General features: G+C 41.0%; 1 protein-coding gene across 4 annotated transcripts in view; it reads left to right on the top strand.

Annotated features, from left to right (window-relative positions):
- shroom4 (shroom family member 4) overlaps nt 1-12,399 on the top strand; it is a 75,084-nt gene extending 62,685 nt beyond the window's left edge. For all 4 annotated transcript variants that reach the window (XM_044097019.1, XM_044097020.1, XM_044097021.1 and 1 more), the window contains 8 exons: nt 2,979-3,040; nt 3,499-4,284; nt 5,128-5,709; nt 6,540-6,669; nt 7,369-7,470; nt 8,450-8,620; nt 9,342-9,484; nt 9,582-12,399. In XM_044097019.1, coding sequence (XP_043952954.1) covers nt 2,979-3,040; nt 3,499-4,284; nt 5,128-5,709; nt 6,540-6,669; nt 7,369-7,470; nt 8,450-8,620; nt 9,342-9,484; nt 9,582-9,744 — 2,139 coding nt within the window. In that variant the 3' untranslated portion in view covers nt 9,745-12,399. The remainder of the gene's footprint in view (nt 1-2,978; nt 3,041-3,498; nt 4,285-5,127; nt 5,710-6,539; nt 6,670-7,368; nt 7,471-8,449; nt 8,621-9,341; nt 9,485-9,581) is intronic.
- Nucleotides 12,400-13,060: the final 661 nt, after the last annotated feature.

The following is a 13,060-nucleotide window of genomic DNA, read 5'->3' as shown; positions in this document are numbered from 1 at the left end:
ACTGCACTTTACACATTCATCAGTTTGAGAACATGACCCCAACATGGGGTCTAACCGAAACATCGACTTGCCTCAGTAGAAAATAGTTCAAACATCTCACTATTCCTGCTAATTGCTAACTTTTTACGTTCTTCCTGACCTCCACACCATGTTTATGGTTAGCGCAGTATAGCAAAGCTTAGCTGATATGTGATGACAAATTAAGGTTCACTAACACTAATGAAGGAATAGTTTTCTGCTCTTAAGTAGGAATGCTGGAGATAATCTAATTTCAGAAGGTTTATATTTCTGGCTCTGGGTGCATACATTTTCAGTAAGTTCACAAACTTGAGGACTCAAACCAAACATCCAGTGTATTTTCAGTACTGAGTCTAAGTAAAGTCTTTCAGGGGGAAAAATAAACTTTCTAGCTCACTGAAATCAGACTGCTCTTTTAGATTTAACCCAACTGACCACTGAGAGACTAAAATCTAACTCTGATTTGTCAACTTGCACCTAAAAGGATCTAGTGGTCACTCTTGGATTTGTAGTCAAGTTGCTGCTCTGTCCAAGTACTCCGCGGTTGAATGGTTGGTCTGAACTGAACCTCACATCCTGCCTGTGGTCAAAGTCTGAAGTTCACATAGAAAATTCGCAGATCATTGAAATAGTTTGTGGAATTGAGGGGGAGATTGGGCAACGGCAGTGCTCTATGGTTCTGGTGCTAATAGCAGTGTTGGGTTACAGCTTCACCGCAAATTGATTCTAGACTCTGGGGAGCGGAGGTCTAACTTTTACAACTCCCCTGAAATGCATCCCTTAAGTATCCTTATCATCTGACACCAAGTAATCAAAACTGACATTTGTTTTGGGACTAAACACATTTGTGAGATCAGCAAATATTTGAGCCGAGCGGACTCTGGTTTTTGTTGTTCAGTGTGATTTTTTGCTATACTGAAGCCTTGGGGTGGGGGAGTCTTGAACCCTGCCCCCCTTCATGCCGTGGTCCTTTTCAAATCAAAGCTTGCGGCTCTGATGCCACGGCGATAACCTCAAGTGTTGAAATCTACCTCTAAGTACATGCACTATTTTTAACGGGAACAGATGTGGGCTTTTACAGACACAAACTTATGTCTGTGAAAACCCCTCTATTAGGAAAGCATCAACAGATGTTCAGTCAGACTGGACATTAATGTGTTATCAATTAAGTTGTGAGCTTTTATCTTTTATTTCTCAGGGTTAAAATGATATGTCCCTTAATGTGCACTGCATTTTTAAATCATCCATCCATCTTCTAACACCCTTGTCACTAGTGGGATCGGGAGGGGTGCTGGTGCCTATCTTAAGGCCAACGTTTTGGGTTCATCCTGGACAGGTTGCCAGTCTGTCACAATTTTTAAATCATTTAACTCAATTATTTTAAGGCTAAATTTGGCTCCAAGTCAAACATCATTTGCATCATTATTAGCTTAGTCAAGCTAGACTTGGGTTACCTCTAATTTATTTTATTCAAATTTTTATTTATTAGATCCTTTTTGCTTGTAGTTAGAGTTAAGATTTTTCAATTTAAAAAATTGCAGACTTCCTGGCAAAGATATTATTCTAGAAAACCACTGTGATTAGCTGAAGAAAATATTTTATTCTGCAAAAATGCACATCCAGCTTTAATTATCCCAGCATTGGCCAAAAAAATCTGTCATAAAAACATTCAGTACCTCCTTAAATGTCAACAGACTTTTAAGTGGAAATTAGCCATTCATGAAACAGAACATTTCATCTTTTAGTAGTTATTTTACACAATTTCATGGATATTTCCCGCTGCTGAAAGCAGGTGGTGGCCGAATGTGTAAAATACACATTTGTTATACCAACAAAAATACCATCTGGATGTTCTGATTTGCATCACAGACAGTAATGTAAGCTCTTTTTTTCTTCATAGTATATTTGTGCAGCCTGTCCACCCTGTGGGGACCTTCTGGCTACTTTCACCTCTAAACCAAGACAGTGCAATAAGTTCATTCACCACTTCCACTACTCTAATACGTTAAGCACCCCAAAACTCTTCCCCTGCCAGCATAAAGAAGTGTCTTGTAGATTTATATATAATTATTATTGGACGTATTGTTACTTACCATCACCTCTTTGATTTTTGTAAGACTCATATAAGCATTAAAGATGTTGACGTAGTTAGCAGTGAAGAAAAACTTCAAAACTGTGAAGTTACGAAGAATTATCTTTAGGTTTGTTCTTGCTGTCAAAACTTTAATTTTTCTTTTAGTTTTGAGCGGATCCGCAAGATGGTAAATTGGTAAGAAAGTATTGATCCTCTTATAGAAATAAACTTAAAAAGTAAACTTAAACGACTACCATGGCTAACTGTGAACAACAGTTTTTGTGGCATTTCTTGACAGAAAACTGATCCTCTTTTCCAAAAGGGCAGCCAACATGACTAAATCCATCATGGTTTGTAATTTGCTAATGCATGTTTGCTAGCTAATCAGCAAGAAAACAAATAAGACATTGGCAGCTAGCATGTGGCTCACTAGCTAGAGCCACAAAAAGACCCCAGAAATTTCACAGTTTTAGTTCCCTGCATTTATTTTTTACATCTCTGTTGTGATAGGTCTTGAATTGTATTCATATTGGTCTTAAAAAGTCTTAAATTTGAGTTGGTGAAACTCTGAAAAATTTATTGAAACTAAAATTAGACTAAAATTAAATAACATTGGACTAACATATCTAGCAAACATTCCTGCTAAGTACTGAACAAGTGAACAAGCAAGTGTTTGAACTAAACTGTACCTAATAAAAAAGATAGATAAGAAAAGAATGCGGAAAACAACAATAGAAGGAAGAAAGTGTTCTTAATGTAGCAGAAATGGCCTCCTCCCTAATCAGCTTTGTTTCCACTCAAGTGTACTGCAGGGTGGAGTAACACACCCTCTTCCCAACGCTTTTCAGCCTAGGTGTCATTAACCTTTTTTTAAATCTCTTCCCAGACGTTTCACGCCCCGCAACAGGAAACGGTCAAACTCAACAGGAAGTACAGCCTGACGGAGAGGTGAGCCCCTCACTTTGGAAACAACTTACATCATTTGTTTGTCAAGCATAAAATAGTACTTCCTCACCTTTCTCTCTTTCTGAGACACTCACCTGCTCCATCTCTGCTTCAGCCAGCCTCCAGAGGCATCAGGTCTGGTTTGGTCATTGTGCACCGGCAGGCGGAAAGCCTACTTAGTCACGGCTGACTATGATTTAGCTCTAATGAGCTCTAAGTGTGTGGGGCAATCATCCATGCTCAAGATGTGACCATCGTGATATGTATTTGGATGTATGTAAACATGTAGCAGAGGGAGAAAGGCATGTAGGGTATGTGTGGCCTAAGATGACCTGACTCAGTTAGCAGGGAACACAGAAAGGAAACATCTGGAACTTAATTTATGCTCACATCAGATGAGACCAAAAAATAACATTAGATAAGAAGATTAATTAATCTAAATAACTTCCCTTCCCCTTCAGAGACTACTCCACCTGGAGACGGGAGTCCAGGCAACCGCCAGCTGTTCACCAACAGCAGCATCATCTTCATCAGGGGCACTCGGACTCCAGACGGCCTGCCAGTCGTGGTGACGAGCGAGATGTCTACAACGCCGCGCCCCCGCCGGCACCCCTTTACCTTCGAGGACGAGCCATGTCTGAAAACGACCTGCGCTTCGAGACCAGCCACCGCTGGTCGCCCTCTATCTACGCCGCCTCGAGCCAGACCCTGAGTGAGATGGAGGAGGGCGGAGACTCATCGAGCGCAGCGCGGCAAAGGAAGAAGAAAACCCCACCTCCGCCGAGACCACCCCCCCCGAAGTGGGAGCAGTTCCACCGCCGACGGGCGTCTCACCACGCGCTGCTCGCGTCCTCTGCGTTTGCCGCTCCGCAGCCCATCCCATCCTCCTTCGACAGCACAGAGGGACGCTACTCGGTTCACTCGTCCTCCTACGTCCCGCCACCTGATGAGTCCCGGCAGAGGTCCTACAGCCTGCCCCCGGAGAGGCAAGAAGCATCAGAGACCTGCTCTCGATGCAGCTGCAGTCAGACTCAAACTCAGGAGCACGCGTTCTCTCGACCGTCCAGCCAAAGTCCAGCTCCGTTTCAGGAGCACGCCTTCGCTGTTGCCCCGCCCAGCCCGATGTTCTCCAGGAAGGCCTTCAGGCCTGTGGCGCCACGCCATGTTGAGAGGGAGGATGACTTTGTGGCGGAGCCTGTAGTAGCATCTCTACCTCCACCTCTACCAGCTAAGACCAGAATGAGAAGGTGAGATGAAATACTGACACTTTCAAAGCAGCCCTGTTTAGTCCGTTTTAGTCAAACTCCAGGTCGTTTGCTTAAAAAGTCCGGTTGGTTTGGGAAGGTGTGAATGCGCAATTGAACTCTGTGAACCAAAAAAGCGAACTCTGGTCCGCTTGAAAACCTACGTCTTGGTTGGTTAAGTGAACTCTGGCCTGGTCAAAATGCGTATGTGAACACCAAGCAAATCAGACGCCGCTCAAAAATCAGGAAGAGGATTATAGCATAGAGCATTGTGGGTAAATACAACCACAACAAAGATGTTAGTCTAGCGACAGCATGAGAAATAGCTGATTGTCTTTTACTAAAGACAATAGAGAAATCCAACAACCGCTAAAATCTGACACTACTGTTTTTGTTCACATTTCATGAAGAAGGAAGTTACGGACCTCTTCTTCTGAGGTTTTCATGTTGTTTCCTTCAGTGGTTCTTGGTACGCTGCCACTACTGGCGGGGGGGGAACAGGTTTTTGAAAGTGTTTGTATCATTTGACACAGTGCAGTAAGAAATCGAACTGCAGCAGCTGAAAATATAACAAACGCTGCAACTTTAGAGAGTGTTTTTGGTGGATTTGTCTTTTGCAAGCTCACACTATTTTCTTTGAGATCTTCCCAGGAAATTCACTTTTAGTTTTAACACAAAAGTTACACGCCATATTTTTCATAAATATTATCTACACTTATTGATAGAGGAAGCAGATTCTGTGCAACAGAAACCAAGTGTTCAAAGTCTTTATTGTCACATAATTGTATTGAGAGTACTTATGAAGTTTAAACTGATTTTGTTTCTGAAATGTTATCTCTCTTCCAGTCCATCAGGGTTGAATGTGGGCCTCAGTCTAGATCTCAAACCATTGCCCAGCACCAGACCTAGAGCCGAGCGGGAGAGACCCCCATCTTCTGGGGTTCATAGTCCGTCTCCGGGTTTAGAAGTTGGCAGACCGAGAGAGGATTATCCTACAGAAGCATACTTCAGTCAAGGAGAGCTCGAGCATCACCAGGCTTTCACAAACAGAGACTTCCAAGTTCAAGGTCAGCAGAAACACGCAGAGTCGGAAAAAACTCTGAGCCCGAGCCCGGTCCACAGCCTGGAGGTTGAGCTGGAGGTTCCCTTAGAGACGGACATCGACGATTTCCAGGAGCTGCCGGTGGAGGACATGGCCATCACCAGCGAGCTGCCGTGCTTCGCGCAACCCGTCACAGTGCTGGAGACAGACATCGACACGCTGCCGGATCCAGAGGCCTCGCCGTCAGCTGAGACTCTCGATGGGAGCGGCTCGCTGGATGAGGAGGAATTGGAGCTTTTCCCTCTGAGTGGCGAAGGAGAGTCTGGGACGGAAAGCTGGAGAGAAGCCAGTCAGTCTGTGGAGCACAACACCAACAGCCTGGACAGGTAGTTTAACCTGGGCAAGACCTGTTGTTGCCACTTATACTCCATTCTTTTACGGGGCGTCTGCATATCCTTAAACAATCTTAAGTTTGTGCATATAAAATTAAGGCCTTAAAATGTCTTGAATTTGGGTGTCTAAAATTAAGGCCTTATAGTGTCTTAAATTCATTTGAAACTATGTAAGCTGGCCTTAAATCTGTTAATCACAGATCTTAAATTTTGTTGTGGCACTATTTAATCTTTGTAGTTTATTTTTCTTGTGGGTCTTTTCTGTCAGGCAAAGGTTTGAGTCACACGCAGACATCTTCATTACGTTCTGTGACTGGAGACGGTTGAGGCTACCGCTATCTAGCTGCTAATAGACGCTTGATAGCTGGCTTGCTAGCTGTTTTTCGTCCATCACCAATAACTGCAAGTTATTGTTGACAACGTTCGTCTTTGCCACCGGCTGAATTCTGTCACCAACCCCTGCGATGCTAGGTGCATTCTCTGCTAGCACTACTATATAAAAGAAGCTGTTTTATTTTCCACATTTCTGTTGTGATATATCATTCAAAATTATCTTAAAATGGTCTTAAATTTGAGTCGGTTAAACCTGCAGAAAACCCCGTTTGAGCAGTTCTGTCTTCTGTGTTTTCTGTTGGCTTTTCTCCCTGCCTCTGTAGTTTAGTTGCTCACCGGGGGTTGAGATGATTTTCATATCCCTGTCTTCACTCTTTTGACACGCTCAACTCACAGAATTCACTGCCGTTTTAAAAACCCGCGCGTTTGCTGGCGTTTCTAACCAACACGCATAAACAAACCGTCTCCTCCGTCGGTCCTCCTCTCCTCAGGCAGTCCGGGGCCAGCTCCAGCTGTTCGTCCTATTACCACACGTCTGCAGCCAAGGCTCAGCTCCTGTCGCAGATGAAGGACTTCACCGACAGCAGAGAGAAGCTCGAGGACGACGAGCTCGCCTACAAGGTGGACACACACGCAGCCCAGCTTAATTTTGAACCACTTTTAAGGAGCTTTTTTTGGAGAGAAATCATCATACATTAAACAACTTCAACTAATTTCAAAAACAAGACCAGGGTTCATAAAAATGACTAGACATTCTGATGAACAAGGCTGGTTTCTCTAAATTCACTATCATGCAGACTCAAAAAGAGGTCCTGTCAGTAGCTACAATAACTCTTTGAAGAAATTGATACGAGTTAAAACAAAGTTTCATTTCCCTTTGGGGATTAATAAAGTACTCTTAAACCACCCCACAGTATGATGCTGCCACCACCATGCTGGGTAGTAGACACAATGTTCCAAGGTTTTAAAGTTACCCTTCTCCAACCCATCAAACGTACCTTTTGTCACTTTTAATTAAAAAGCTCAATCTTTATCGTTTCTAAGCGTTACTGTGAGCAGGGAGGCCGATGTTGATGCAGTTTCAAGTTACCCAAACATTCTTGAAAGTACATGTTTATATATTTAACTGTAATGTAAGCCTTTGTAGGTCAGAGGAAATCCATAAAAACCTTTTGATTTTAAATCTCCTTGAAGGGTTTTGTTGTGTAATCAGCCCAATCTGGAAAGAAAAAAAAAATCCAGCTACTCATTACTGTCCGAATTTGTTCTTCTGTTGTTTTTCTCACTGCGAGCTGAAACTGTTGTGTCCGTGTTGTGCAGAAGCAGCTGATGGAGAGCCTGCGTAAGAAGCTGGGAGTGCTGAGGGAGGCTCAGAGGGGACTGCAGGAGGACATCAGAGCCAACGCACAGCTGGGAGACGAGGTCCAGTCCAATCCTGCTCACTAGATTAAGTGCTTTAAATCATCTGTGCATGTTGGCAGCCACTGTATTTCAGATTATAAAGTCATATATTGGAAATTTTGTCTGAAGAATTTGTGTTATTTTAAAAATGATTTTGATTGGATGATGGTTTAGAAAAAAAGTTGTTAGAAAAGTAATGAAAACCTTGGAAAAGAGGCAATCTCCTGGGCCTTTTTACTGTTTTTGTTTTATATATAACTGTTAGTGTTCTTACACAGTTTGGGAAAAGTATGGAAAAATACTCAATTTGATGGAAGTATTTTGCATTTGTAAGGAGTAAGACTTTACTTCTGATCCTACGTTCTAAGTTATATCCCCCTAAATGTCCTTCCTTCCACTAACAATCCAGCCATTCCTTTATTTGTCCAGAAACTCATTCATTCATCAGGCATTCTAAAAATCAAGGTCTTAAAATGTCTTAATTCCATTTAAAGAAGTATGTTGGCCTTAAATACGTTGATCACAGGTCTTAAATTTTTTCTATTCTCGTACATGCTCCGTTTTTTGTTTTTTTTTTCCTCGCTGGACTTTTCTGTCGGGCAAAAGTTTGAGCCGCAGGCAGACATTTTCATTCTTTAACTCACTGCTAACATACCCTTGCTAGCTAGCTAGCTTTTTGCGTCTAGCATGGGCAAGTGCAAATTTATCACAAGTTGGCTGGACGAAGTTCGTACATTTCTTTTGAAATATAGGTCTTAAATTCCATTTATAGTGGTCTTAAAGTCTTAAATTTGAGTTGGTGAAACTCTATTTGTCCATCTCTTCATCCATCTGTGGTAAATAGCTCAGCACTTTTGCATCAGTGATGCTAGAGTTAGACTCTAGATCCAGTAGGTTCTAGATTCTACAACGAGTGACGTTTCTAGATCTGAGGATATCTTTATCCACCAAGAATAAAAGTAGTCAAATAGCCTCTGTGTCTATTTTTTACTTCCTGTAGGTGGAGAACATGGTAGTGTCCGTGTGTAAACCCAACGAGGTGGACAAATACCGTATGTTCATTGGTGACCTTGACAAGGTGGTGAGCTTAATGCTGTCTCTGTCTGGGAGGCTGCTCAGAGTGGAAACCACACTGGACACGCTGGACCCTGAGACAGAGCACCAGGACCGGGTGAGGAGGAGAAAACGTTTGGAAAAGAATCAGAAATTAAATGCTGATTAAAGAAGAGTCGTCTTAGTAAAAGTATTTTTTTATTTATTATTATTATTATTATTTGGGGGCGGCGGGGTTGGGACAGATTTTAAAGATCAAAAATTATTATTTATTATCAGGTTGTCTGCACATCCTTAAAAAGCATGAATTTAAGTGATCTAAAATTAAGGCCTTAAAATATTTTAAATTCATGTAAATAATCCTAAAGTAAGTCAATCACGTCTTAAATTTGTATGTAGACTTTTTTTAAACAGGACTTTTTTTTATCAGAAAAGTTTGAGTTATGTGCAGACATCTTCAGTCACTGCGCTCTTTTCCATTACCTGCTAGCTAGCAAACAAAAAAGCCACAAGAAGCTAGAATATGGCTCTCTAGGTAGCATATTAAGTGGCTAGAAGCAAACAAAAAAATCAGCCAGCATATCGCTCATTAGCAGCTAGCATATCTAACTAATTAGCTAGCTAGAAAGCCATTTGTTACGTGTGAAGCACAAAGCTGCTGCCAGGAACCACAAAAAGACTTAAGAAATTTCAGTTTTTCATTTATTTTGTATATCTCTGTGATGATATGGGCATTACTTTTTATTCATAGTTTTCTTAAAAGTTCTTAAAAAGCTCTTAAATTTGAGTTGATGAAACCTTCATAAACTTAATTAAATAAGGTCATTTTTGTCCTGTAGCTCCCCCTGCTGGAAAAGAAACGTCACCTCATGAGACAGCTGTCGGAGGCTCAGGACTTGAAGGACCACGTCGATCGCAGAGAGCAGGCCGTCAGCCGGGTTCTGGCCCGCTGCCTCACTCCAGAACAGCACAGAGACTACAGGTGCGCATCAGAATAGGAATTAACTCACCTTCAACCTGGCCAGTGAACTGTCCTTGAGTACTAAATTGCTTTGTGTACTTTTGTTTTTTCTCTCCAGCCACTTTGTGAAGATGAAGGCTGCCCTGCTGGTGGAGCAGAGACAACTTGAGGACAAGATTCGGCTGGGAGAGGAGCAACTCAGAGGGCTGAGAGAGAGCCTGGGCCTGGGCCTGGGAATGGGAATGGGAATGGGGATATCGATGGGATACGGACATTACTGAGCAAGACAGAAGAAGTGACATGAAGGATGAAGCCGTTAACACGTTCAGTTCAAATCAAGTCCAACACGTGGAAGACATGTTATCAATCGCACAGTTAAGGACAATATCTTAATAGTTGTATGACGACACTAAATACGAAGCTGCTGCAGACGGTTACTTAGACATAAATATAGGAATTAAAACTGCTTTTGAAACTACTATCTGATAGTAAGGGTATTCACACACAACCACTGGCAAAAAGCAGTTTAACAAAGGATATTCTGACTCTTAATTTTATCCCAAGAAGCACGTGAAGTCATCCCAGAATGGTCCTACAAGACAGCTCAACAGGCAAACATTAAGGCATGGAAAAACAAAGATGAAGACAAGACTCTCAGCATCATAGCGAAGACGAAAACCAGCTATAGATAACACTTATCTATAGATGATAGATAAGTGTCCGAAAAGCCTGCTTGTTGCATATTTTCAAGGCCACGACAAAGAAATCAAACACTTTGTGCCTTAGACATGTACTGTACTATTAAACTGACACTATGTATTTTCTGTTGTTACACACTTTGTTGCCAAAGACATTTTTGCGAGATGACTGTGTCATTCACTTCTGTTTTTTTTTTTATATTTAAACCTCCCAGTTCGGAGAACTTGAGGAGTTTTTTTGGTGCTTCTCATATCCACACTAAAGCCAATGTTTCACAGTGCCATTGTCAGCTTTATTAACTGCTAAACATTGATTCTGCAAGACATAAATATACTTTTATTGTGTTATTTTGTGTCACTTTACTGTACTTGTGTGGAGTTTGACACTCCATGGACTGACTGTCACGTAACGACCTTTATGTACAGGAGGCACTAGTGTTTATTATGTATATGGTTTGTATATTGTGGTGTTGATGTTCAAGAACATTCATTTTAAAAGATGGGTGAGAAGACCTGGAAGGGTTGAAGTTTACTGTATATGTTTACAATGAATGAATCCGGAGTGGAGTGCGGTTTGTGTTGCATCAAGTGAAGTTTGCAAATTTATTTTCGGCCATTTTCTATTCCCAGCTGTCACCTCAGCTGACTTGGAAACTATGCTAGTTTACCTTCATATGGAGAGAAATCTGTACAGCAGGTAGATGACTTTTAGTTCCAAAGTGCAAGAATAAAACCTAACGTTTACCAACATATCCACATTTTTCTATACCGTTTTTAAGCAAAACGTGTTTTGCAAAATTAGATATACCATATTACCAAAAGTGGAAAAACACTTCAGGGACAAAAATACACACATCAATAAACAAAACCAAAAATTAAAACATTTTGGAAGTACTAAATATTTTTCAAAATGTTTTTGTTTTATCCATGTTTTTTTTTTTTTGTTGCTGTCGTGTGTATTATTATTTTTAAATTCTGTTTTAGTCTTCTCAGGCTGTACCATTGTGCCAGGACAGGCTAGCTAGCAGGTTAGCTTAGCATACAAACTTAATCTTTGGGGGGAATTTCTTTTGCTGTCACAATTTATTTATTGTTCCACCAGCAAAACTCAAAATTAAAGAGGTGCTAGTGTTTTCTTCACGCTCAAAGAATCAAACAAAAGCAAAGAGAACTACTTATTACATCAGCTAGCTTGTTTTGCTAGCTAGTAACTTTTTGTCTCAATATTAACAGCTAGTTTTTTAGCTGTGAGTTTAAAATGTAGGTAGGCAGGTTTTAAGTGTAGCTTTGTCCATTCCCACTACATGCTACAAAATAAGCAAACAAGCACCTAAAAGAGAACCTATCTCCTGTCACATTTTTCCCTACAGAGCAAAGATCTAAATTGTGCGGTCGCTGTAAGAATCTTGTTGAAGGTCAAGAAATCTTTAATTTTTTAAAAAAATGTGTAGGATTTTATCTTGCTGAACATTCCTAGTTGGCTGAGTTCTGTTTTAAAATCAGTCACCTAAAGTACTCTATAATCTCGGTCAGTTTAACACGATATTTGAATACAAGACACAGAGAGAGATGCAGTTTACCAGCCACCTTGTGTTGCTGTTAATACTTGTTAGGCTGGTCAATGTCGACCACTTAGTGGGACCTGATTATCCGGCGGTTATTCCCTTATTTTTTAATAGTTGTATGCTACTTTTCTGCCACCTAGTGGGCAATAGCTGCTAGTGTAGGATGAAGTCACTGACGAAATCTTAGAAGAATGGACATGCTTAAAGCAGCAGAGTACTGCCTCTGATAAAAACAAGTTTAAAACATTTTAAAACAAAAGGAATTGAAAAGTCAAGTAAAGAAACATAGCCATTCGTTAATTGCTGCTAAAGTCAACCTGCTCCATTTTGAAGTAGCTTGAAGTCTATTGAAAGCTGCACGTCAATATCAGCAAAGGACTCCTCTTGTTTTTAGTTGTAAGCAACCCTAAGTCTAAGATTACATTGTTCGTTGTCGTTACTGTGTATATTTCTGATTGTTTTCCTGTGGTGCAAACAGCAATTCTCATTGGAAAATTCATTGGAAACATATTGATATTTTAAGGACAAACATTGCCTGTTGGACCTGTAAGAGAGTGTGTTTCTTTTGTTTGTTTGTTTTTTTTTTCGGTTAAATTTTGATTTATTAAAGAAAACATTTTGTTACTGCAAAAACACTTGTGTGAGGAAATTGTACCATAAATAATAATGACTTTTAAACTACCTCCTAGCCGTACTGTTGTGATTTACGCTTTGACGGGCCTCCTAAATGTCCTGAGCTAACGTGTGAATGCTTCTCAGGGGAAGCTAACATTTGAAAGTCGCGGGATGGTTGAGTAAACACGGCTTGGGGTTATATGGAGGTTGACAAATGACAAGCGGAGAGAGGGGAGTCGTTGAGCAGGTCTGTGGGAGGTGGAGAAATTTACCCTGGAGGCACATTGAGCGGTAATCATGTGTTGATAGTACTGATAGCTCTGTCAAGTTGTGTTTCCTGGAAGCAGGGGCTGTTATTTAGTCCTGCTTAAGTTGTAAACGCTGAAAAACAAGAGCGGAAATAGAGCGTAAAAATGCAGTGCTGTGAAATAGTAGTCACCCCCTCCTCCCCCATTCTGCCTCTGTGTTGCACAGAGTGAATGCAAAAAGCAGACTTCAAAGGATCATATTTATTAAATGGTAAGTGAAATAAAAAGCAAACTCACCCGCTAAACTTAATAAATGGTTGTTTTGCCTTGGGGAGCAACAGTAGAAATCCAGCATTATAAATAACTGCCAGTGTTTTGGGACAATTGCAACATAATTATCAGGTTGTGTGGCAAATTTTGACCCAGTCTCTTTCCTATTGGTGAATGATGAAAACGTCCTTTAGCTAAGGG

This window comes from Gambusia affinis, linkage group LG18 (genome assembly GCF_019740435.1).
Source record: "Gambusia affinis linkage group LG18, SWU_Gaff_1.0, whole genome shotgun sequence".
Taxonomy (NCBI): domain Eukaryota; kingdom Metazoa; phylum Chordata; class Actinopteri; order Cyprinodontiformes; family Poeciliidae; genus Gambusia; species Gambusia affinis.
This window is presented reverse-complemented; position numbering and strand designations above follow the sequence as displayed.